At 54.7% G+C, this 22353-nt stretch overlaps 3 protein-coding genes across 5 annotated transcripts; 1 reads left to right on the forward strand and 2 right to left on the reverse strand.

Moving 5' to 3' along the window:
* The first annotated feature begins 6389 nt into the window (after positions 1-6389).
* On the forward strand, positions 6390-7725 carry LOC125365785 (tubulin gamma-1 chain-like). The gene is made up of 2 exons (XM_048366021.1): positions 6390-6491; positions 6673-7725. The coding sequence occupies exons 1-2, from the start codon at positions 6462-6464 to the stop codon at positions 6868-6870; spliced, it is 228 nt and encodes a 75-aa protein (XP_048221978.1). The 5' UTR covers positions 6390-6461; the 3' UTR covers positions 6871-7725.
* A 150-nt stretch (positions 7726-7875) lies between these two features.
* On the reverse strand, positions 7876-17601 carry Plekhh3 (pleckstrin homology, MyTH4 and FERM domain containing H3). Of its 3 annotated transcripts, XM_048366018.1 has the most exons (14): positions 16925-17601; positions 16335-16361; positions 14933-14988; positions 14484-14563; positions 14196-14387; positions 13949-14106; positions 13719-13839; positions 12492-12798; positions 11635-11842; positions 11346-11482; positions 10940-11072; positions 10319-10780; positions 9825-10016; positions 7876-9048 (listed from the first exon to the last, which is right to left on the reverse strand). In XM_048366018.1, the coding sequence occupies exons 1-14, from the start codon at positions 17084-17086 to the stop codon at positions 8872-8874; spliced, it is 2412 nt and encodes an 803-aa protein (XP_048221975.1). In that variant the 5' UTR covers positions 17087-17601; the 3' UTR covers positions 7876-8871. The 3 variants fall into 3 exon arrangements, with proteins under 3 accessions (XP_048221975.1, XP_048221977.1, XP_048221976.1); XM_048366020.1 differs by lacking the exon at positions 16335-16361 and having other exon boundaries at positions 7879-9048; positions 11355-11482; positions 16925-17600; XM_048366019.1 differs by lacking the exon at positions 16335-16361 and having other exon boundaries at positions 7880-9048; positions 16925-17600.
* A 1895-nt stretch (positions 17602-19496) lies between these two features.
* On the reverse strand, positions 19497-21975 carry Ccr10 (C-C motif chemokine receptor 10). Its single transcript, XM_048366630.1, has 2 exons — positions 21524-21975; positions 19497-20799 (listed from the first exon to the last, which is right to left on the reverse strand). The coding sequence occupies exons 1-2, from the start codon at positions 21545-21547 to the stop codon at positions 19732-19734; spliced, it is 1092 nt and encodes a 363-aa protein (XP_048222587.1). The 5' UTR covers positions 21548-21975; the 3' UTR covers positions 19497-19731.
* Positions 21976-22353: the final 378 nt, after the last annotated feature.

Raw genomic sequence — 22353 nt, forward strand, 5'->3', positions numbered from 1 at the left:
TGTGTTAAGAGTGGAAATTGGGGGTGGGGATGTAGTAAAGCACGTGCCTAACCACAGGTTTGAGACCAATCCTTAACACTACACACATACACACAAACACACACATGACTAAAATCTTAGCAACACTAATATAAAGTGGAAACAAAGCAGATCTCAGCTGGGCACTGGTGGCTCTTGCTTGTAATCCTAGCTACTCAGGGGGCTGAGATCTGATGGCTGAGGTTCAAAGCCTGCTTGGAAGGCAAAGTCTGTGAGATTTTTATCTTCAATAAACCAGCAAAAAGCTGGAAGTGGAAATGTGGCTCAAGTGGTAAAGTGCCAGTGTTGGGTGGAAAAAAGCTAGGAATGCAGCCCAGGCCTGGGTTTAAGCCCCAGTAGCAGTGTGCACGCGCACACTCCGGGCCTATGAACTTGCTAGACTGGCACTCTACCACTTGGACCACTCCTCCAACCCTGCTTCTTGCTGCTTATTTTTTATTTCATTTTTTGCCAGTCCTGGGGCTTGGACTCAGGGCCTGAGCACTGTCCCTGGCTTCTTTCTGCTCAAGGCTAGCACTCTACCACTTGAGTCACAATGCCACTTCTGGCTTTCTCTATATATGTGGTGCTGAGGAAGTGAACCCAGGGCTTCATGTATACAAGGTAAATACTCTACCACTAGGCCATATTCCCAGCCCCTTTGCTGCTTATTTTTATCGATAGAGTCTAGAGAACTTTTCTGCCCAGGCTTGTCTCCAACAGCTATCTTCAGATCTCAACCTCCTAACAAGCTAGGTTTACAGGCCTGAGCACTGACACTCTGCTGTTTTTCTGTTTTTGGTTTGTTTGTTTGTTTTGCCAGTCCTGGGACTTGAGCTCAGGGCACTGTCCCTGAACTTCTTATGCTCAAGGCTAGCACTCTGCCACTTGAACCACAGCACCACTCCCACCCTTTTCTGTTCATGTGGTACTGAGGAATCAAACCCAGGACTTCATGCATGCTAGGCAAGCACTCTACCACTAATCTACATTCCCAGCCATTTGTGGTTTCTATATTTGATGTCATTTGCATACAATTTCAAAAAATAGTAAAATTTGTATATTATTTTTTATAATTCAAAACAAAAGACAAACTATCATGAGATCTCACTTTTCACCATTAAAATGGTTATAATGAAAAACACAGAATTCTACAATGTTGGTGGGGAATGAAATTGGAACCACCTGCATTGCTAGTGGTAATGTAAAACTTTGCAGTTGCTATGGAAAATATGATGATTCTAGAAAAATATTTAACATAATAGCATCATAGGATCCAGAAATTCTATATATACACGAGAAAACCTGGGACTCAAAGAAATATTTGTACACAGTGTTCAAAGTAGCATCAAGGACAAAGCTCAAGGACAGCACCCAAGCCCTGAATTAAAGCCAAAGGACTGGTACAAAATCAAACAAATCAAATGGCCACAGAGAAGTGAATAGATAAACAAATGTAAAATGGATTACTGTTCAACCTTAAAAAAAAAGAAAGAAAATTTGACACAAGCTGCAATAATGAAGGAACCTTAAAGACATGCTAAGTGAAAGAAGCTATATGATTCTATCCCACATACGGAGAAATTACATTTATAGAAAGAATAGTGTCTTATCAATGGCTGGGAAGGTGAGGGAAGTTACCTTTTCTATTTTCTTTGTTGCTGTCCTGGGACTTGAACTCAGAGCCTGGGTGCTGTCCCTGAGCTTTTTTGCTTAATGCTAGTGCTCTACCACCTGAGCCACAGCTCTCCTTCTAGCTTTTTGGTGGCTAAGTGGAGATAGGAGTCCCATGGACTTTCCTGCCTAGGCTGGATTTGAACTGAGATCCTCAGATCTTAGCCTCCTGAGTAGCTAGGATGACAGACAGGCAGCAGCAGGCTTCAGGAAAGTTACTTTTTAGGGAGTATGAAGTTTCCGTTTGGGAAGAAAAGCTCTGGAAGCAAAAGGTGGTACTCGTTAAGGAATGGGAGCTAAGTCCTCCTCTTCTCGCTCCCACACCTAAGACACAAACCAGCAGTGGCACCTCACTGCGCAGGCGCAGGACGGTGGGCATGATGGGGGCGTGGCTTCACCTTGTGCCTGCGCTGAGTTTCTGCTTTGGTTGCCTGTGAGTGGACACCGAGAGGCCCACACTGCGCACGTGCAGACTGACCACCCGCGCTAGAAGACCGAGAGCGTGCCCTCCCTGCTTCCCGCGCATGGGGCTGCCAGGCCTTCGTCGACTGAACGGTGACTTCCACCGGCCCCGGGGCCCTATTTGAATAGAGATGGCGCCCTGAGGAATCACCATTTTGCAGCTGGGCCAACGTGGCAACCAGCATGAGCATGCCAGTCTCTCCGTCTACGTTTCCAGCTGCACTCAAGTGTCTTGGCACTCACCATGAACCCCTCCCCTACTGAGCATCACCTCCAGCCCTGGGCTATGACAGCTCCCAGGTACAGGTGTCGGGGTCCACCTTCCTGAGACTCGGGCCTTATTACTCCAGTAGACCCGGGCATCTCCCCTCCTCTCCATTTGAGATCATGGACACAGGAGCATGGTTTCAGCCTCAGCTTTGAGGGCACTGGCCATACTATGTCTTTTCTACCTGATGCTCAGTGTCTTGGCCAGGGCTGGTAGTGGCCACTGGCCTGCTACTGGGCAACATGCTCAACAGTGGTTGCCAAGATGCCTGGCTTGAGAAAGGAGGGAGGGTTGGCCGGAGTCAGAGTTGGGAGGGATTTGGGGGAAGTAACTCAGAGGCAGAGTGCTTCACAAAATAGCTTTGTAAATGCGTGCATGTGTGCATGTGCGTGTGCGCACGCCAATACTGGGGCTTGAACTCGGAGCCCCACGTGCTCATTTGGTCTTTCTGCTCAAGGTTGGTGCTCTTGAGGTGCACATCCATTTTTGGCTTTTTGCTGATTAGAGTTGTTTTGTTTTGTTTTTTGCCAGTCCTGGGTCTTGAACTCAGGGCCTGAGCACTACTGTCCCTGGCTTCTTTTTGCTCAAGGCTAGCACTCCGCCACTTGAGCCACAGCGCCACTTCTGGCCGTTTTCTGTATATGTGGTGCTGGGGAATCGAACCCAGGGCCTCATGTATATGAGGCAAGCACTCTACCACTAGGTCACATTCCCAACCCTGATTAATTAGAGTTAAGGCTCTCTGAGATTGTCTACCTGGGTTGGTGTTGAATTGCAGTCCTCAAATCTCAGCCTCCTGAGCAGGTAGGATTACAGGAATGAGCCACAAAGTAGTGTTTTGGCTTTAGGGTGGCAACCGTGATCCAGGGAAAGAGTTTTTGGTGGAGAAAAGAGAACTTTTATTCTGACCTTTACCTGTAGAGGTGAGAAATTTCATGACATCTTTTTTTTTGGCCAGTCCTGGGCCTTGGACTCAGGTCCTGAGCACTGTCCCTGGCTTCCTCTGACACTTGAGCCACAGTGCCTCTTCTGGCCATTATATATATATATATATATATATATATATATATACATATATACATATATATACATACATACATACATATATATATACATACATACATACATATATATGTATATATATATATATACATATATATATATATATAAATGGTGCTGGGGAATTGAACCCAGGGCTTCATGTATATGAGGCAAGCACTCTTGCCACTAGGCCATATTCCCAGCCCCTCATGACATCTTTGATCAAGAAATAGATGGAAGCAACAGTCTAGAGCTGAAGTTCTCCCCCATTAAAGAGTGTAGGAGAAAGATCCAGTGATAGCATACACTGGTTAAGGGATACGGGACAATTAATCCAAAGCCTGTTTTGGGGAAGTGGAGCTCTGGAACACCACCAGCCTTGAGTGAAGAAGCTAAGGGACAGTGCCCAGGTTCTGCGTTCAAGCCCCAGTACTAGGATGCATGCACACATGCCTGCACACACACCATAAAACTTGTTTTGGGCATCAGATGTGGGACACTAAGGTAAATAAGGTATAACCCTTGATCTCCAGGAAATCATAATCTAGGCGGCATCAGCACTTCAGGCATGACTCATCCAGCTCCTGCTAGCGTTATGAATCTTCCTAAGGAGGCTAGGGCCAGGAGACAGAATTCTCTCTCAAGTATCTCTAGATACTGCGTCTCCATCTCTCTCCACTCAGGACTTCATATTGTGTTCCTCCGTTGCCAGAGGCATAGGTTCTGGTCTGTACTCCTACCTTTTGGGATTGTTGAATAAATGGGTAAGCCTGTGTTTGAGCATTAGTCCTTGTTCTCTGGGGAACGCTCCTTCTATGTTTTCACTTTGTGTGTTTGTGTGTTTGTGTGCCAGTACTGGGGTGTGAGCTCAAGACCTAGCACTTGCAATTGACTTTCCCCAATCAAGGCCAGTGCTTTGCCAGGTGAACCACACCTCTACTTCCTGTGTTATTACTTTTTTCTCTTGAGTTGGAAGGCCTTCCAGAGGGACTCACAGGGACAGACCTTAGAAGAAGTAACAGGGTGGAGGAGGGGAGCTAAGAGGTTACAGAGACAGTGGAACATATGTGTGTGTGTATGTATGTATGTATGTAGTCTGATGGGGTTTGATGCTTGTGGCTTATCCTTTTTGGCTCTGAAGATCCAGATGTCCTCTTACTAGAAAGGCTCTTAGAAAGGAATCGTTTCCACTGTCCCTAGAAAAGATGGTTATTGGCAGTCATGAGGGTTCTTTCAATTCACTTTCCACCCTCTCTTTTTACTCTTCACTCTCAGGTGCCCCAAGTAGTACAATCAGTGTTTCCTACCTCTCATGAGATGAGCAACCTAGTGGTTCAGCTCTACAACTCACTCTTTACTGACCCAAAGTGCAGGTTGCATTATGAACAGAGAAAAAGTGAGTCCGGGGCTTTGCCCTGCTCCTAAAGCTAGTTCATCACTTCTACCTTGTTCATCTTAAGCTCTGGCCCAGCGTGACAAGAGAGAACCAACAAAGCCAACTTATGAAGTAGGGTCCCAACTTCCAAATTGCTTCCAGGCTTCTAAGGCAGCAAGACTCTCAACAAAGTGACCTTACCCCTCCTTCTCCATGTAGCCTCACTTGACCTGCTCAGGGCCTATTACACTTGAACCTTCCACTCAAAGGTCACTTCCTTAGCAAAACTTTCTTGACTACCCAAGTCAACATCAGATTCCTTTGTGCATATTTTTCAGGCTGTTAGCTAAACTTTTGTTGTTGTTTCAATTGATTTAATTAATTTCTTTGGCCGTAGGGGCTTACTCAGTTGCTCAGGCTAGCCTTGAACTTCCTGGCTCAGCTGAGCTGATAGGCCTGGATTATTTTAATTTTGGACTTCATACATACTGAGCATGTGCTCTGCTGTTGAGTTACACCCTCAGACTGTGGTGTTAATACCTGTCATTCTCCACTAGACTGTAGGCCTAGTTTTCTGTCTGCGGTCACTCCAGAGCCAGACACTGTGTGGCACATAAGGACACTCCGTGTATTTGTTTATGACTTACATGGTCCAAAGTTTCTCATGATGTCCCAGAGACAGTACTAGCTTTTCAAAGTCACAAACTACTTCCTGATGTTGGGGTTTAGCAGAAGCTGAACTACATCCTATTTCTTCTCAAAAAGGATCATGAACCATTCTGTCTCCCAGTTGGTGCTATATAATCCAACCCTGAACTTGATCACCACATCCACTACACTCCCTCACCACGGACCAGACTGTAAGAAACCTCATTGGTCCAGCCTGGCCGTGTGCTCAGCAAGTCCTGACCCTGCCTTTCTCCTCTCCCTGCTATCCCAGGAGTCCTTTGCAGTCTCCATGCCCCAGAGGCAGGCCCCCATGCTCAGGGACTGGTATACAGCATGCCTTCTTACTGCTGGGGCTGAGCTTGATGAGGGTCAGCTTCTGCTCCCGCACAGGGGCTCAAGTTTGCTGAGCTGGGAAGGGCTGATGCCCTAGTCCTTCCTGCAGCAGAGACTCAGGGACCTGAGCTAATGATAGCCCTGGAGAGACCATCCTACCCCAAGTCCGATGGTGACAAGAACTGTCTACTCTCCTCTCCCAATGCATCTCTGTGGCCTCCACCTGAGTGTTGGTCTGTGATCCATCTCCCGTCAGGTGGCCAATGTGAGGAAGACCACAGTCCTGGATGTCATGAGGCGGCTGCTGCAGCCCAAGAATGTGATGGTGTCCACAGGCCGCGACCGCCAGACCAACCACTGCTACATCGCCATCCTCAACATCATCCAGGGAGAGGTGGACCCCACCCAGGTAGATGAGGCCCCTTCACCCTGTGCCCTGGACAACAGGATGGAGGAGAGGCAGCCAGCACTGCTCTGTGTCCACCCTAGGTCCACAAGAGCCTGCAGAGGATCCGGGAGCGGAAGCTGGCCAACTTCATCCCGTGGGGCCCCGCCAGCATCCAGGTGGCACTGTCAAGGAAGTCTCCCTACCTGCCCTCAGCCCACCGGGTCAGTGGGCTCATGATGGCCAACCACACCAGTATCTCTTCGGTGAGTCTCAGTTTGCACCTTTTCCCCAAGTCCGTTTTCTGACTGTGTCTCGCCCTCTGTATCCCCATTGCCTCTGCCTCGGGGACCTTGCTGTGGGGATAACTGAGACCTGGTTCCCTGGCTGTGTGGGCCATAGTGCTGCTGGGATTCTTGGTGACTCCTGCTTTCTGCATGTCCCTAGCTCTTTGAGCGGACCTGTCGCCAGTTTGACAAGCTGCGGAAACGGGAGGCCTTTATGGAGCAGTTCCGCAAGGAGGACATCTTCAAGGACAATTTTGATGAGATGGACACTTCCAGAGAGATTGTACAGCAGCTGATCGATGAGTACCATGCAGCCACTAGGCCGGACTACATCTCCTGGGGAACCCAGGAGCAGTGAGTTCCCCAGGATAGGAACCCTCATCTGCCTTACTGGTTGCCCAGGCCTGGCCTGACTAACCACCCTTCAGAGCACAGATCAGTGACCTCACAGATCTCTCTCTCTCTCTCTCTCTCTCTCTCTCTCTCTCTCTCTCACACACACACACACACACACACACACACACACACGGTACCCTATGTTGGCCTGGGGACTCTTTATTCTCCTCTTACAAGAGTATTTATGTTTAATAAAGCACTGGATCTAAATCAAGTCATCGGTGTCTTTGCAAGTTTCAGAGCTGGGGAAGATGCCTCTTCTTTTTTGATTACTAGCAGGGCCTACCCCACACCCAGCACCCTCGACTCTGGACAAACTGCCTCTTTTTTTTTTCCATGAGTATGATGAAGTTAAACACTGGGCTACAATTCCTTGGCCTTCTAGGAGCAGTGATTTCTCTCTCCATAGGACAGTAACAGCCCCTATAATGCCTCCAACATCCACATTCTATTTCATCTTCAGCCCAGGAGCTATCCTCTACTTTCTCCCTTTTATTCTTGGCTCTTGATATACTACTCATTCATTTCTAATAAAGTAATAAAGCTTGGTGGTAAATATCTTGAAGGCTTGATCTCTGAGTGGGAGGTTTGCCAAGCATGTGATAGGTAAGGTAGCCTTTTCCTGTTCTACTTACTACTTAGTCCAAGTATTAGTGTGTCACTAATTACTACTTCATCACTGACAACTTTTTCTTTGAACTAGGTTCTTTTAGTAGGAGTAACTCCTCTTTCAAGGGTATAGAGGAGCCTGGGTGCTGGTAGCTTCACATCTGTAATCCTAGCTACTCAGGAAGCTGAGACCTGAGGATTGAACTTCAAAGCCAGTCAGGGCAGACAGACCCAAGAGATTCTCATCCGCAATTAACCACCAAAAGGCTGAAAGGAGAGGTGTGGCTTGAGTGGCAGTGTGCCAGCTTTGAGTGAAAAGGCTCAGGAACAGTGCCCGGGTTCTGAGTTCAAGCTCTGGTACTAGCGCATGCACACACACACACACACACGCACACATACACAAATAAATAAATAATAAAAAAAAGTCTGTTGGGTTTGTGATGTCTGCTGCCTCCTCAGTGTCTAAGCCTCTGCCCCTCAGTGGACCCCGCTGCCCTGACTGCCTGTACTTAGGGCAGAGATGTGCTGTCTAGTGTTTAGGGCCACTGCATTCTGCCCCAATCTGAACAACTAGAATGCTGTTTTCCCAGTGCTCAGGGCCTATCCGTCAGGAATTTCAAGCCTGTTCAACCAACCCTGACAAGCAGAAACAGAACTCAGGAGTAGGTTGAGCCCTCACCTGAGCTAATTTTCCATGCAAAAAAAACAACCCAGTTCTTATGGCCGTCCTCTGCCCCCAAGCTTCTATTCATTTCAGTCTCAAAGTAATAGGCAACCAAAGATGGATCCAAAAAGGGCCCAGAAGCTGGATACCAGGGGGAGGAAATGGGCAGTGCCAGGCCTAATGACTCACTGCTATCCAGGCTCATGGATGTAAGGAGGCCACCCCCATGCTACTGAGCCGAGACAAGAGGGTAACTCCCCGCTTCCCATACTGCCTTCTTGCCTGCCCCACCCACCACCCTACGGCAGGAGACTGGCTAGTAGGAGGTTAAATCCAGAAGGTTAAAGAGGGCGGCGCTCTGTGGTGTCCAGAATCTCTTCAAGGCCTGGTACAAGCGCAGAGTGTAGGCGTCCCCAGGGGTGGAGCACTGAGCCAGGGAGCTCCAACTTGTCCCACTGACAACTCTCCCACAGGAAGGGTTTGTGTAAATAAGGATTTTTTTTTTTTGCGCTTCTCTTCTACAAATAAATTAAGAAACAAACTAGAAAATTGTCCCCACCCATTGCAGCCCTCGGGTGTAGGCGTGCCCTGTCCCTGCAGGGCCGAAAAGGTCCATGGTTTCCTCAAGGCTGAGAGCAGTCCTGGTCCAGGCTGCAGGCAGGAGAAGAAGTCGTGACCTTTTTGGCAAGCTCAGTCCTGCAGCTGCCCCAAGCAGCCAGAATGTCCCTGGGACTTGTCCAGGCCTTGGTGCTGACTGGGAGGGGAGGTGTCTGGCAGGTCTTGGCATGGAGGAGCAGAGATGCTGCAGGGCTTCTCTGGGTAAGAGTTGGCCAAGTAGGCATTCACTAGATGCATGATTTCTTCCACCTAAGAGAGGGCAAGGGTCAGTGTGCAACAGAGGCCGCTGGGTTCTCTTCTTTTTCTCCTCCTTCATCCAGGCCCTAGGGCTCCAGCCTCTCTACCACTGCTCCCGGCAAACTCTTGTCTGGACAATCTTCCCTTCACCACTCTCCCTCATGCACTGTGTGCCAGTAATTCTTACTGAAAAGGAAGAAAGAAAGAAGGAGAGAGAGAGGAAGAGAGAGAGAGAGAGAGGAGGGAAAGAAGGAAAGAAAGAACAAAGAAAAAGAAAGAAAGAAAGAAAGAAAGAAAGAAAGAAAGAAAGAAAGAAAGAAAGAAAGAAAGAAAGAAAGAAAGGAAAAGGAAATCCAGACGTTTGTGGCTCATGCTTATCATTCTAGTGACTCAGGAAGACTGAGAATCACCAATCGAAGCTAGATTAGGCAGAAAAAGTCCTTGAGACTCTTAGCTCCAACTGACTTCCAAAAATCTGGAAATGGAGCTGTGATTCAAGTGCTAGATCATCAGCCTTGAGCAAAAATATAAAGGACAGTGCCCAGACCCTGAGTTCAAGCCCCAGTACCAGCACATACAGAATTCAATCTGAAAATCCTTCAGTCCCTTCCTGTCACATCACTTTCCTTGGTAGCATTTACCTGTATCTTTTGTCTTTTTTCAAATGCAAGCTCCTGAGCTTGTCTTTGATTGCTGCTGGAAGCCCACTGCCTATAGCAGTGTATGCAGGGCAGATGTTTCCTAAATGGTTCTTGATTTTCCCTCCTTCACAGCCTCTTTTCACTCACCTGGGGACTCTGCAGGAGGAGCTGGCTCTCACCCACCCGCAATGCCAGAGTGTGGGGGCCTATTAGCTGGCAGGCGGCCACATGGCCATAGCTGACACTGTGGATGGGCTCTGTCTCACCAGGCCGGGAGAGGGACATGGTCTTGGCTCCCAGGCCCAGGCATAGCTTCTGTGGAGTACCTCCACCAGGCTCCTGCAGACAGATCGGTAGAGTCAGGGGTGAAAGAGGGGATGCCGGGGTATTATTTTTGGTGGAGGGAGATCATAATGATGAGCAGGGAACTTCCTGACGCCCTGTGATTCACAACTCAGGGCACGGAAAGGCCTAAGACTCCAGGGGAAGTACAGATTCCAGGGCTGGTGACTCCTGGCATTTGGAAAGGGCGGGTGTTTTCCATGTAGGGAATGAAGTGACCCCCACTGGGGCCCTGTGGCTCTGGGGCAAAGGTGTAGGGCTTGGGCCACCAGAGTTCCCTTCTCCCTTCTCCCCCTCACCGTGCTCAGCTCCAGAACGTCATACCGAGCAGCGCCAAAACCCGGACACTGCGCCGCGAGAGCCAAGTAGGCAGCCATGGCCTCAGCTCGGCCCATTCCCCGAAGACGTTTCCAGCTGCCCAGCACCGCGGCCGCCGTGCCGGCACCGCCGCCTCCCTCTCGGACCGCGCTTCCCGCCGCCGATCGGTTGGCCCCGGCGCGCCGGGCCCGCTCAGCCCGCCTCTTAGCCAGACCGGGGCTCCAGAGCGCCCCGGCCAGCAGGGCGGCGGACGGTGGCGGCCTGGGGGCTGGGCGGGGCGGGTCCTCGCGCGGCGGGGCCGGGGGCGGCAGCAGGCGGTCCAGGCGCGGCAGGGGCACTCGCGGGGAGAAGTCCCGGTGCAGGCTCTGCAGGCGCAGCGCCGCCAGGGCGCGCAGCGTGTCGTCGGGCGGGGGTGGTCGGCCGCGCAGCAGCAGGGCGTGGGCCTGCGAAGGAGACACCTCGCGTCAGCCCCCAGCGGGCGTCGGGCTGGTGGGAGCGGAGCGGGGGACGCTGGAGTCTGGGGAAAGCGTCCAGGGAGGCAACCGAACGTGAGAAAATGAGATGGTCCGGGAAAAGCGCGCTGGGAGGCGGGAGAGCCTCACCTGCTCAAAGAGGAAAGGCAGTTCGTGACTATCTGGGGACAGCCCTTCGGGGTGCAGAGGTCCGTGGAGACGCAGGCACAGCCTCCATCCCGAGTCGGGGGAGTCCTCCCCTCCGATCTCCTCGGAGGCCAAACTGTGGGAGAAAAGATCCGATGCAATGGACGCAGGAGTCCCCACGGCCACCGCCACATGGAAGGGGGCGTGGCCACGAGGGGGCGTGTTCTGTGGGCGTGGCCACGTGTTTGGGCGGGGCCGGCGGAGCGTTCGCGGACCTGAAACCCGGCAGTCTGACAATTCACCACCCTCAGGTAGGGCACCTGTCTGCAGGTCAGTGACGAGTGGCAATCGCTCGGTAAAGGTTAGTGACTGAAGCTGAGACGGAGATGGGCTGGGGCTGGACATTTACTTCTCAAACCTGGTGAGAACGTCGGCCACGAGGGTCCCCCCAGCCAGGGCTCGTTCCTGGGCTCCTCGCTGCTCGTACAACGCGAATGCATTTCGACTCCGGGCCAAACCCAGCCGCCCCACTAGTTCTTGAGCCACCTAGAGTAAATGGGGGAAGGGCAAGAGGAAAGTCAGATCGCCCACAGGGCTTGCTGGGAAGGGCTGATCCGGTCCGGTTGCCTGGGTCTCTAGGAGCGAGTGGCTTGGAAGGGAGGGTGGGGGGAGGAGAGGGAGCCTTTCTCTGGCCTCACCTCTCCGGCTGTGGTGTGGGAATTGATGGTCACCGGGCAGGCGCCAGCCCCGGGACAGTGCACCGTGCACAACAGTTCCTGCCGTTGGCTCAGTGCGGAAATCTCTGCTAGCGACGGCACCAGCTCTCGGCCCCTCGTCCGGCTCAGCGCTTTCCGGATGAAGCGCGCATATTCCGCCAGTTCTGAGTCCGGTAGAGCCTGCTCAGTCCTAGGTTAGGAATCCAAGGGTCAGTGCTTAAGGCTTCCTTCTTCCCTCTTCCTCTCACCGTCTTGCATTATCGTTTACATACTCTGGCCAGAGCTTGCTTATTAGCATGCATCATGCCCTACGTTCCATTTCCCAGCATCACGCGCGCACACACACACACACAAATAATTAATTTCATCTGGTTAGTTTTCCACCCTCCAACTCAAGCTCCTTGAGGGCAGCCTAAATATATCCACGGTGCTTTCAATGGAGCTGAATTACTTTCCCAGGTTTCCGGAAGTTCTCTCCCAACTGCCTCACCCACTTCCAGCCCTCCAGCGATCTTCCTCCTCACTGAAAACCGAAGTGGAGTCACTTTCTCACATTGTCCAGCCCTGGAGCTGGTCTGCATCACCATGGACCAAGCAACCTTTTAATGTTTCCTCATTTCTAAGGGAGTGCCTTACTGTACTTAATCGACTCACACGTGGCATAGCATCTTGTCATTCCCACAGTGGTACTGCATATATTAACAGCAATTCTGATCTTGGGCAGGTCTCTTCTCTTCTTGGGACCTAGGTTTGCCATTTGCTAAACCCTTTGCAAAAGCCTGCTCTGCTCCCCCAGCTCTTTTGGGGCCTTGGTCTTACACCTGCCCTTCCTCTCTCACCTCTCCAAATGTCCCAGGAGATGCCCTCTTACAGCTCCTCCAGGTCTGAAAGTGCAGCTCATACAAGTGAGAAGCTGCCAGTACCGCAAGGTTGCAGGGTCTTGGGTAGCAGGGAGCCCAGGAGGACCGGCAGGGCCTGAGGTCTGCTTAGCCAGCTGCAGGAAGAGTTCGTCCTGAAGTGCAGGCAGGTCCCGGCAGGTTTGTAGCACTCCCTGCATCAGGGGCCCAGGGCGCCGGGCCCCCTCCAGTGCCTGCAGTGCCAGGAACAGCCGCACTGCCTCCTCCCGCAGAGATGCATAACCTGGACCTGCAGGAGGGTGGGGGAGGAGGGACGGTTTGGAGAGGGGGACACAGAGCTGTGCCCTGGGAGGAACGCAAGAACCAGGAGAAGGTCAGAAGGGTATAAGGGGACAAGGGATGGTGAGGAAAGGAAGGTATGAAGGACAGGAATAATGGAGGGAAAGCAATGGTCCCACAGAACCAAACTCAACCCTTGCTTTCCAAGCAAGAGTACCCTTTCCCTATCCTGCTAAGCTTGGACTTTGAGTTAGTAAGGTAGAGGGAAAGAGTAAGGGACCTAGGTTCAAATTCCAAATTCTGTAACTGGGTACTGGAAGCCATCACTGTGGGCCAAAAAAATCAGGCTAGTTGGGGCATCAGAAAACCAGGGTTCTTCTAGCCCTCTTTTAAGCCAGTCACTGCAGTACATGAAGCTAGGGTAGCTGGTTGAGACCAGCACATGCCCGCAAATGATGGCTTTCCCACCAGTTGTAAAGGTAATGTGACATGGTCTTAAGAGTATAGTGGATGGAGGGAGAGGGAGAGTGGTGTAGGGAGGGAATCTAATCAAGGTACACTGTATGCATCTAGGGACTTGCAAACTGTGATCCTCCCTCCTTATGCAACTAATTGATGCTAATAAAAATGTTGAAAGAGAAATTTTAAAACGTGCAATGAGGAAAAACAAAAATAGAAGACAGTGTAAACACCCCCCCCCAAACACCAGGAACATCAGTGGTCAGAATGAGACCCTTAGATTAAGTGGTCACAGTGGGCCCTTTCTTTTATGTTCTGACCCCCCTCCCCTGCACCTTGACCAGAGCCAAGTTTCACCTTCAAGAGCCCTTAAAGACTCTTAATTTCCCGGCCAGTTAAGTAATTGAGATCCTTACCTGCAGTCCATCCCCTCCCATCCAGTGAATTGGGGCCAGAAGACCACTTACTTACCTGGGGCGCTGACCTCGTAGGGCAGGGGCAGGAGTGGAGCATACAAGGCGCCGCTGGTATGCCTCAGAATAGGGTTCCTCCGGTAGATGAGGGCCACTGCTTCTGGATCCCCACAACTCTCCTAGAGGCCAGGAAGAGGGTCACCTTGGTGGGGGAAGAGAGCTCTCCAAGAGCTCAGAGAGCCTTGGGGCCCGTCACTTCTTCGGTCTCACTGGCTTCCTCTCTCTCACCTCTATGTCCCTGAGCAGTAGCTGGGTAGGGGTCTCTAGTGGAGCCTTGGAGGCAATCACTTCCCGCAGTGCCACCCCCCAGCGCTCTGCCTCTGCCTGGCGTGGGGAGCAGAGGCGGACGCTGTGTTTCCGGCCAGACACAGTCACTGACCACAGACCTGGTGGAAAGAGAAGACCCACCCTTAGGGCTTACAGGGCCTGTTGGGACCCCTGCCAGCAAGGTAGGGCAACCCTCCAGAGATCGCACCAGTTTCCTTGGGCCTACGCTCCGGGCCAGTCACTGAGCACAGGCTGGTGAGCACCAGACTCCCAAGGCGCTTCGCGCCCTTCCCGCTGCTGCTAAACTGGTCCAGGGAGTCTCGAGTGAGCACAAACCAGGCTCGGCGCGGGGGTAACCATGGCCGCGCCCCTCCTCCGCGGGGTTCCCGGTACAGCCAGCCTGGGAAGAAAAAGAAAGGAGGAGGATCCTATCTATCGGAGGACACTAGGGGCTAAGATTGCAGGCCTCTTAGGGTGCATTGAGGGCGGCCCCCACCTTTCACGACCACGTCGGGGTCATCCTCCGGCAACCCCTTTTCTGGGATGAGGCTCCAGGTTTCTTCCCAGCTCTGCAGCCTGGGCCAGAGAAAGAGAGTTGGGCGAGGCTGCTGAGCCTCCCCTCAGCCTCCAGGGGGCTTCTTCAGTTGGGGCTCCCCAGATAGCCACGGGGGCCTGCTCCCAAGCTGGGCACCCATCCTCCAGACTGTGGGAACCGCGGAGCCGTTCTGACCTTGCACCAGAAATAGCCTTGGACCCCTCCTTCCTCCCCGCGCCCCCGGCTGGACCGCCCCCCCGGGACCCCTGCCAAAACCGCAGCGTCCGGCGGCAGCATAGGGCCTCTCCCTTTGATTGCACAACCCACTCGGGAAAATGGCGAGGATGGACGTCCTGGGAACCTGCTGGGGTCCCAAAACTATGGAATAGTACAGCCGAGGGGAGGCTCACCTGTCCGAGACCTGCCCGCTCCTCACTGGCTGAGTTAGCGTCACATCCAGGGGGCCCTGGGAGAGAGGCAGGATGATTATCAGCATAAGTCCTTCTGAGCAATGCTGGTGGGTTCTGCACTTAGGACAGTGCCGCTCAGGAGATGGAATAAGGAGTGGAGCCGGAGGGATTTGGGATGGTCCCCCTGCCAGTATCTAGTGACCAACTCTTAAAAACCGCCAGGAGCTAAGAAGTCAAAGCTCCCTGCCTAGTCTCCGTTACCCTTTGAAGATGTAATCAGGGGTGGGGTGGGGGGTGGAAAGAGCAGGAGACAGGGAGTCAGGAGACCTGGGTTCCAATACCGGCTGGACCACTAACTCACTGCGGAACCTGGCACAACTCCCATCTTTGGGCCTTAGTTTCCCCATCTTTGGAACGGAAGAAGTGACAAAGTCCCTTCTTGCTGTGGTAGCCTGGAAGGCACTCCCTCCCCGTTTTTTTTTTTTTTTTTTTTCTTCACCCACTCCACCTTTCTGGCCAGAGGAGGGCAGATGGTGGGTGGCACAAAGATAAATGAAGGGAAGAAGGACCTTTTCAGTATAGGGCTTTCTCCAAGGGTTTTCTATGTCCCCCGCAGACACCTCTGAGGACTCAGATGTGAGCAGGTGTAGCTAGGGGATTTTGCCTTTTTCTCACACACAGCTCAACCCCAGTCCCTGCCCTGGCACCTCAAACTGTAGCTTGGTGATCAAGAGAGGCCTTAAACCCAACCTAAAGCCAAGCCAGGCAGGAACTGTGCCACGGTCCCAATGTGCCCAGACTGTTTGAGCCAGGAGTGGGGAGGGAGAAGGGGGAGCAGGGACACCTGTCCCGGAGAGCTCCAGGGAGGGGTGGTGGTGGAGGTGGAGCACATGAGGGTGGTAATGGCATGGTTGACAGAACAGATCCTGCCCAAGCTGGATGCTGGCAACAGCCTAGGTCCAAGCACTTTTGTTTGGGAGCACATCCACCTATTTTCTTGCAATCCATCCACCACACCACCACGGAAGAGGGGGTACTACCCCACTCTCAGGCCGACAACCCCCCCCCCCATCGCAGCCCCTTGCTTCCCTCCTCCTCCTCCTCCTCTCTATATTTATCTGCCCTCTGCCTCGCCAGGTGCTGGCGCCGGCCCGGCAGAACAGCCTGCCCCACCCGGGCACTGAGCCACCAGGCCTGCTGGGGACCCCTGAACGGGGGATGGGGACCTGACCCAGGTCACAGCACACGGGAGTCTTGTTGCCTGGGTATGAGAGTGGCGCGTCAGGGACTCCCAGGGCTTCTATAACCCGCCATGCCTCAGTTTCCCCACAGGGAGATCTGACAAAAGCCCGAAGCCAAGTGTCCCTCACCAACCCCCTCAAGGATTTTCCAGGAGCCTCACCAGGAAAGGCTGAGCGTTCTGTCCTGACTGGCAGGATAAGCAGAAGTCTTCAAAGAACCATAGCCCCAGGCTCCCTCTCCGTGGGGTCCCCGCCGCGGGTCCCAAAGCTCCGATGCCTTTCCCCCCTCGCCCAGAACCCCGCGGTGGCAGCTCCCGCATCTGTCCCCAGAACTCACGAACTGGGAGCCGAGGGGACCCAGGCGTTCGAGCCGCCCAGCCGGCCTCGCCACATTCCTTGGCGCTGGCGGAGGCGGAAGGAGACGGGATGGGACGCGGGCCCGGCGGGGAAGGGAGAGGCAGGGCCAGGTCGGGCCACGCGTGACGCCTCCTCTGCCTCAGGGCCCCCAGCAGGTGGACAGCGCCCAGTGTGCTACGCGAGGCCCAGAGGCACATCCCGGGTAGGGCTGTTCCTAGAGCTCCCGGGGGGCTCTGGCCTCCAGGCAAGAATCTCCACCCCCCCCCCAACATTCCCTGTCCGCCAAGAGCGCGGCGTTTGGGCAAGCCGGATCGGCCGTGGCGGTCGTTCGTAGTGAGAGGGATCGAGACCAGGCTCCAGATCCCCCCCACCCCACCCCCCATCCAAGACTTACCCTCCCGCCGCCCGCTGGACTCGGGGTCCGTAGCTCAAAGGTCTCCTCGTCCTCGTCTTCGTCCCCGTCCCCGCTAAGCTCGCCGTCCCCGTAGTCCCGGTGCAGAAGAGTGAAGCCTCGACGGCAGCAGAGGAGCCACCACAGTCCCCCGGGGAGAGGCATCCGGACCGGCAGCTGGGAGACGGGGGGCGCGGGCAACCCCGGCCAAGCAGCAGGGGATCGGAGAAACTGGCAGGGTTCAGACCAGAACGGGGAAATGGGGGGGGGGGGAGGGAAGAGAGGTGGGAGGGGAGGGGAAACGGGAGCTGGGAGGAGGCAGTGTCCAGCGCTGAAGTGTCGGGGGACTCGAGCGAGAGCCTGCGGGGGGCTCACTGTCTGGGTCCCCGAAGGGGGGTGGAGGCAAGCTTCCAGGGCCGTATGGGGTGGGGGTGGTGGTGGCAGAGAGCAATGTCCGGAGCGGGGAAGTAGTGTCCGTTGTAGTGTCCAGCCCCGCGGGGGGCAGTGTCCGGTGCAGTGTCCGAGGTGGGCAGTTGTCCAAGCTCCAGGGAGGGTCGTGTCCGGTAGGGCGTCCGGTGGCCGGGGCCCGGGCGGCGCGCGCTGCGCTCCCTGCAGCCCCGGGACTGGCGCGCTGGGGCCGCGAGCTCAGCTCCCCGGACCCCGCCTCCCCGGCTCCCTCCCTCCCCCCCCTGCGAGCCCCACCCCCCCCTCCTTCCCTCTTCTTTCTCTCCTCCCTTCTTTACTAGGCAGGATCCACGTTTCGTCACAACCTCCACCACCCAATCGCGATCCCTGGCGCCGGGCGGGGCCACCAATCAGAAGCTGGAAGCCGCGGCGGGTCGCATCACGTGCTCCTGGCTGGGTGACAGCGAGCCGGGGCGGGGGGGGGGGGGGGGGGAGAGCGGGCGGGCAGGCGGGCGGGGCGGGGCGATGCTAACCACGCCCCAGCCCCTGAGGTCGGGCGCGGGGTGCCAGCGACGTCACGGAAGCCCGCCTTCCGTGCCCTGGTTTTAACTCTTGGCTCACCAACTGTGAAGCCCTCTGGAGAAGGCGCTCCGGACAGCAGAGGGCACTGGGCTGGAGGGGTGGGGGTGGGGGGCCCCCGATTGCTGCCTTCTTTGGGTGGGGGGGGGGGGAGAAGCCGCCGACGCAGGGACTCCGGAAAGGGGCAGACCTAGTATGGAAAAGTCAATCCCGTCCAGGGCTCACAGCGTACTGAGCTCCGCCTGGGGCAACTGGCTCGGAGTTCCCGGGAATTCTGTGACGAACACGAAGGGGTTAAACCAGGGCACTCGGGCGTCCAGGGCGGGGCTGGGGCGACAGCCGGAGACAGCGGGCTGGGGCGCGCGCGTTGCTGACTCAGCGGCGATTCCCGCGGTCACCGGTGGAGGGTTCCAGGTTCACCTCCCCCCCCCCTCCCCGACCTCTCCCCAAGGCCTGGCGTGCGGCACCCTTTGGAGGATCGGAGCTCTTTCTGAGTCTCTCCTGGGTGGTGGGCCTTAGAGGCCGAGGCTTTCTGTCTCTGCCGTCGGAGGTTCTGGGAAGGACAGCTAGCCCATCTGGGCGGGGCGGGGCAGGGCGGGGACTTGGGGGCCAGCACCTCCCTTGAGACCTCCGCGCGCCGCCCCGCCCTTTTCGCCCCCAGATTTCAGGCTTGGGGCCGTGGGTACAGCTTTGCGGACCGGATGTTAAACTTCAACAAGTATCGCACGTGAACACCATCCTGCTTGTTGTGATGGTACAAAACAATGACCAGGATTCAATGCCACCATCTCCAGAGGCCATCCTTTGCCCCAGAGGAAAGTGGCCTGTACTAAGATTCCCTAGGACTGGAGACTTCATAGCTTTAAGCTTTCCGGATCGCAGATGCATTTCCTTTTGACCTCATCCCCAGGCGAGATAGAGAAGACCAAGCACTCCGATGATAGCTCCTTTTTGGAAATTTGCATATACAATTCCCTCCCTTGATTCTCCCCTCCCCAAGGTGAAAAGCCTTTCTTGTCTTTTCTTTCCCTCCCTTCTTTTTTTTTCCCCTCCTTCCTTCCCTTCTTTCTTTCCCCTCCCCCCTTTCCTCTCTGAAACAGCCTCTTGCTATGTAACCTATGCTGGCCTTGAACTCCAGTACCTCGTGCCTCCGTTTCCCCAGTCCTCTGATAAAAAAACATGCACCCGTCCCATGACAAACTCAGGTTTTCCCTTTCCAGCATAGAACTTTAGAAGAAATTGTAAAGTGCTAATAATCTAACCCAAACACCCACCCCAAACGAGAACTCCCACCATGGTGCCTACCTCCCCACCAGGCTCAGGCACACACCAGAGACCGCCAGCTAGGTCCTTGCTAAGGCAGCCATTACTGGATAGCACCTTGGTTGTTAGAAAGCCCTGCCTTACGCTATTTCGAGAGGAACCCCCGCCCCTCCTAGCCTGGCAGCTTTCCCACCTCACCTCTCTTGGCAGAGGCTGAGTGAAATTGGAGGGAGTGTCAGTGCCCAAAGCTTTAGCAGACTCAGCAGGCCCCCTCCTGCCTCCCACTCAGACCCAACCGCGGAGTGGGGGCGGGGTGTAACCCACTGTCTCGGCCCTGCTTACAAATCGCTTCCAAGGCTGTGATTCAAAAATAGTAACAGTTGTTTGGGGTTGCATCTCATTTCCTTGTTATCAATTTAATATGGCAAGGCACAAAAGTCATCCTCCTTGTTGATCCTGGCCTCTTTCTCCGTGTCCCCTCCCAACCCCCCTCCCACACACATCGACTCCCCTTACCCACTACCTGCCCCCCCTCCCCCCCCTCCTCTGGATTCGCAGCCTCCTTAGCTGTCCCAGGAGAGACTGTGGGTCTCGGTGGGAGCGGAGCAGGAAGAGAGGCGGGGCCGGCGGGGACAGCGGCTGCGGGGCTGAGGCCTTGGGCTGCAGCCCCCACCCCTTAGCAGCCTGCGCAGGTCCTGGCGGAAGCGCAGGCCCAGGAAGGCATAGAGCACGGGATTGAGGCCGCAGCGGGCCAGTGCCAAGCCGCCGGTGACCAGCAGTGCCAGATCCTTGCGCTTGCTGGCGGGGCAGCTCCGCTCGCGGGCAGCCAGCAGGTCGGCTGTATCCAGCAGCAGGGCGAGGCTGTAGGGCAGCTGCAGCACCACGAAGGCCGCCACCAGGGCCACCACCACACGCAGCGCCCGCCGGCGCTCGGGCCCCCTGGCGGCCAGCAGCGTGCGGCCCAGGAGCGCGTAACAGGCTGCCATGACGCCGAGTGGCAGCGCGAAGCCCAGCGCCACCTGCGCCACCGCGCTGGCCCCCTTCACCGTCTGCGTGAGGCCTTCGGGGAAGACGAGGCGGCAGCGCCGCTGGCCTTCCCGGCGCCCGTCCCGGCTGAAGAGGAGCGCGGGGAGCGCCAGGAGCAGCGACAGCAGCCACACGATGGCTGACACCAAGTGCGCGCGGGCCGGCGTGGAAGGCCGCCGCCCGGCCGGCAGCGCCCGCGCGATGGCCACGTAGCGATCTGCGCTGATGCAGGCGAGGAAGAGGAAGCCTGCGTGGAAAGAGGCCGAGTAGAGGCCGGCTACGGCGCGGCAGGTGGCACTTCCCAGACTCCAGCCCTGAAGGGCTCCCACGGCAGCGAAGGGCAGGGTCAGGGCTAAGAGGAAGTCGGCCAGAGCCAGCTGGAGCAGGTGGGCGGAGGTGGTCGAGCGGGCAGCGCGCTGGGCCGCCAGATGGGTGGCCAGGACCAGGCCATTGCCGGCCAGACCGAGAGCAGACACCATCAGGGAAACACTGGGTTGGAAAGCCCGACTAAACGCCTGGACATCCGCCTTGTAGCAGATCTCGGGCAACGGTTCGGCTGAATATGCCTCCTCCTCGTCAATCCCAGAGTAGGGGCCCCAGGAAACCTGGGGAAGTCAAAATGAGAGGAGGGAAGACTGGATGAGATGTGGCCCCATGACACTCCCGTTTCCCACACAATGCCTTCCACCCACGCGAGTGTGATCAAGGATAACCACACGAGAAAAAGACAGAAACTCCTTTAGACTTTTCCTGGCACTTGCTGAACAGGCCTTGGCTTTCCTTGCACCTCTCCTGTTGTTTCTGCTTCCAGTTTTCCTCGGTGACCTTGAGCAAGGCACTTGGTCTTTCTCAACCTCGGTTTCCTAATATGCAATGCCCAAACCAGAAGTCTTGTCCAGCCTACCTAAGAAAGGCCTGTGGAGAGGATTGTTTGAAATAGGAAAGATAATGGATGTGAAGTATCTAGCTCTCCATAAACTAAGCATTTGTATTATTCATAAATCTTGGCGCTTCTGTTCTCTTTCCAGCGCCCTCTTCTGGAAGGACGGCCAGATGCAGGCTTTGCCTCAGACCTGGACCCCTGGACTTCTAGGGGGTGGGTTTCAGTCTCCTTTCCCTTCTCCGCTCCCACCCCACCTCTAGGTGCTGCACAGGCACACGGAATCATTTATGCTAAGGGAGGGTGTCAGGAGTTGGGACTTAGATTTTCGGGTTTCTGCATAGGTCACAGGATGGCAGAAGCCTGTTACCAGGTGGAGAATCCCATCCCTCCCCCCTTCCACACCCTCTCTGTAACCCCGTTCTCCCCCTCCCTGCCCCCACTCCCACCTGCTCTGTGGGCTCCGTCCCCATCTCTGGCTACAAGAGTTTCTGAAGTATAGCCACAGGAGGGGTGGGTAGAAATTAAATAACTAGTGAGACAGGAAGGAAGGGGCGGGGAGAGGGATCAAGAGGGCGGTGGGTATTAGGGTCTGTTGGTTCATTTTTCCATTCCCCTTTACCTAAACACCTTCCCCCCCCCTTCACCCTGAAAATAGTGTGAAAATAATGGCTTTTGGGATATCATGGTTGCTGGCTGTGTGATCTTGAGTATGTTCTTTGACCTTTCTGAGTCTCGGGTCTTTCATTTCAAAAGTGGAGTAAGGTGAAAATACTGAACCTCCAGTGTTAAGTTCCCAGCACCAAGACTGGAGCATTTATCTGCCTTTATTTAAATGCTGTTCTTTTACTTATTCTTCATTCCATCTCTAAGCATCCCGCTTCCTCCCCTCCTTTCTTGTATTTTTCTTCTTCTTCTTCTTCTTCTTCTTCTTCTTCTTCTTCTTCTTCTTCTTCTTCTTCTTCTTCTTCTTCTTCTTCTTCTTCTTCTTCTTCTTCTTTCAGGACCTTTCTAGCTCTTTTATTGCCTGGTTTTTTTTTGGCCACCCCTGAGGCCCCAGTCCCTACCAGCCCTTGGGGGACTCTTTTACCCGGGGTATTTCCCAATGGCTGGAGGTTCTGTGTTCCCACACTGTCACAGCAGGGCTGAGCCACGCGCGCGTGCGTGCGCGGGTTCCGGGAAAACGCGCGTGCCAGGAGAGAGAGAGGCTGGGGGAGGGGGGAGGTGAGAGGAGAGAGGGTGGAAAGGAGAGGAGCTAGCAAAGCGAGGGAGAAGAAGC

The sequence above is a fragment of the Perognathus longimembris genome, chromosome 17 (assembly GCF_023159225.1).
Source record: "Perognathus longimembris pacificus isolate PPM17 chromosome 17, ASM2315922v1, whole genome shotgun sequence".
In the NCBI taxonomy this organism is placed as follows: domain Eukaryota; kingdom Metazoa; phylum Chordata; class Mammalia; order Rodentia; family Heteromyidae; genus Perognathus; species Perognathus longimembris.

Excerpts from the sequence above, each read along its gene's own strand:
- Ccr10 (XM_048366630.1), bottom strand. The coding sequence starts at position 21,547 with ATGGGGACGGAGCCCACAGAGCAG. Across the intron at positions 20,800-21,523 it reads GGACGGAGCCCACAGAGCAG|GTTTCCTGGGGCCCCTACTC; the intron begins GTGGGAGTGGGG and ends TGACTTCCCCAG.
- LOC125365785 (XM_048366021.1), top strand. The coding sequence starts at position 6,462 with ATGATGGCCAACCACACCAGTATCTCTTCG. Across the intron at positions 6,492-6,672 it reads ACCACACCAGTATCTCTTCG|CTCTTTGAGCGGACCTGTCG; the intron begins GTGAGTCTCAGT and ends GCATGTCCCTAG.
- Plekhh3 (XM_048366018.1), bottom strand. The coding sequence starts at position 17,086 with ATGCCTCTCCCCGGGGGACTGTGGTGGCTCCTCTGCTGCCGTCGAGGC. Across the intron at positions 10,781-10,939 it reads TGCCTTTCCTCTTTGAGCAG|GCCCACGCCCTGCTGCTGCG; the intron begins GTGAGGCTCTCC and ends TCTCCTTCGCAG. Across the intron at positions 9,049-9,824 it reads TCCTCCTGCAGAGTCCCCAG|GTGGAAGAAATCATGCATCT; the intron begins GTGAGTGAAAAG and ends GCCCTCTCTTAG.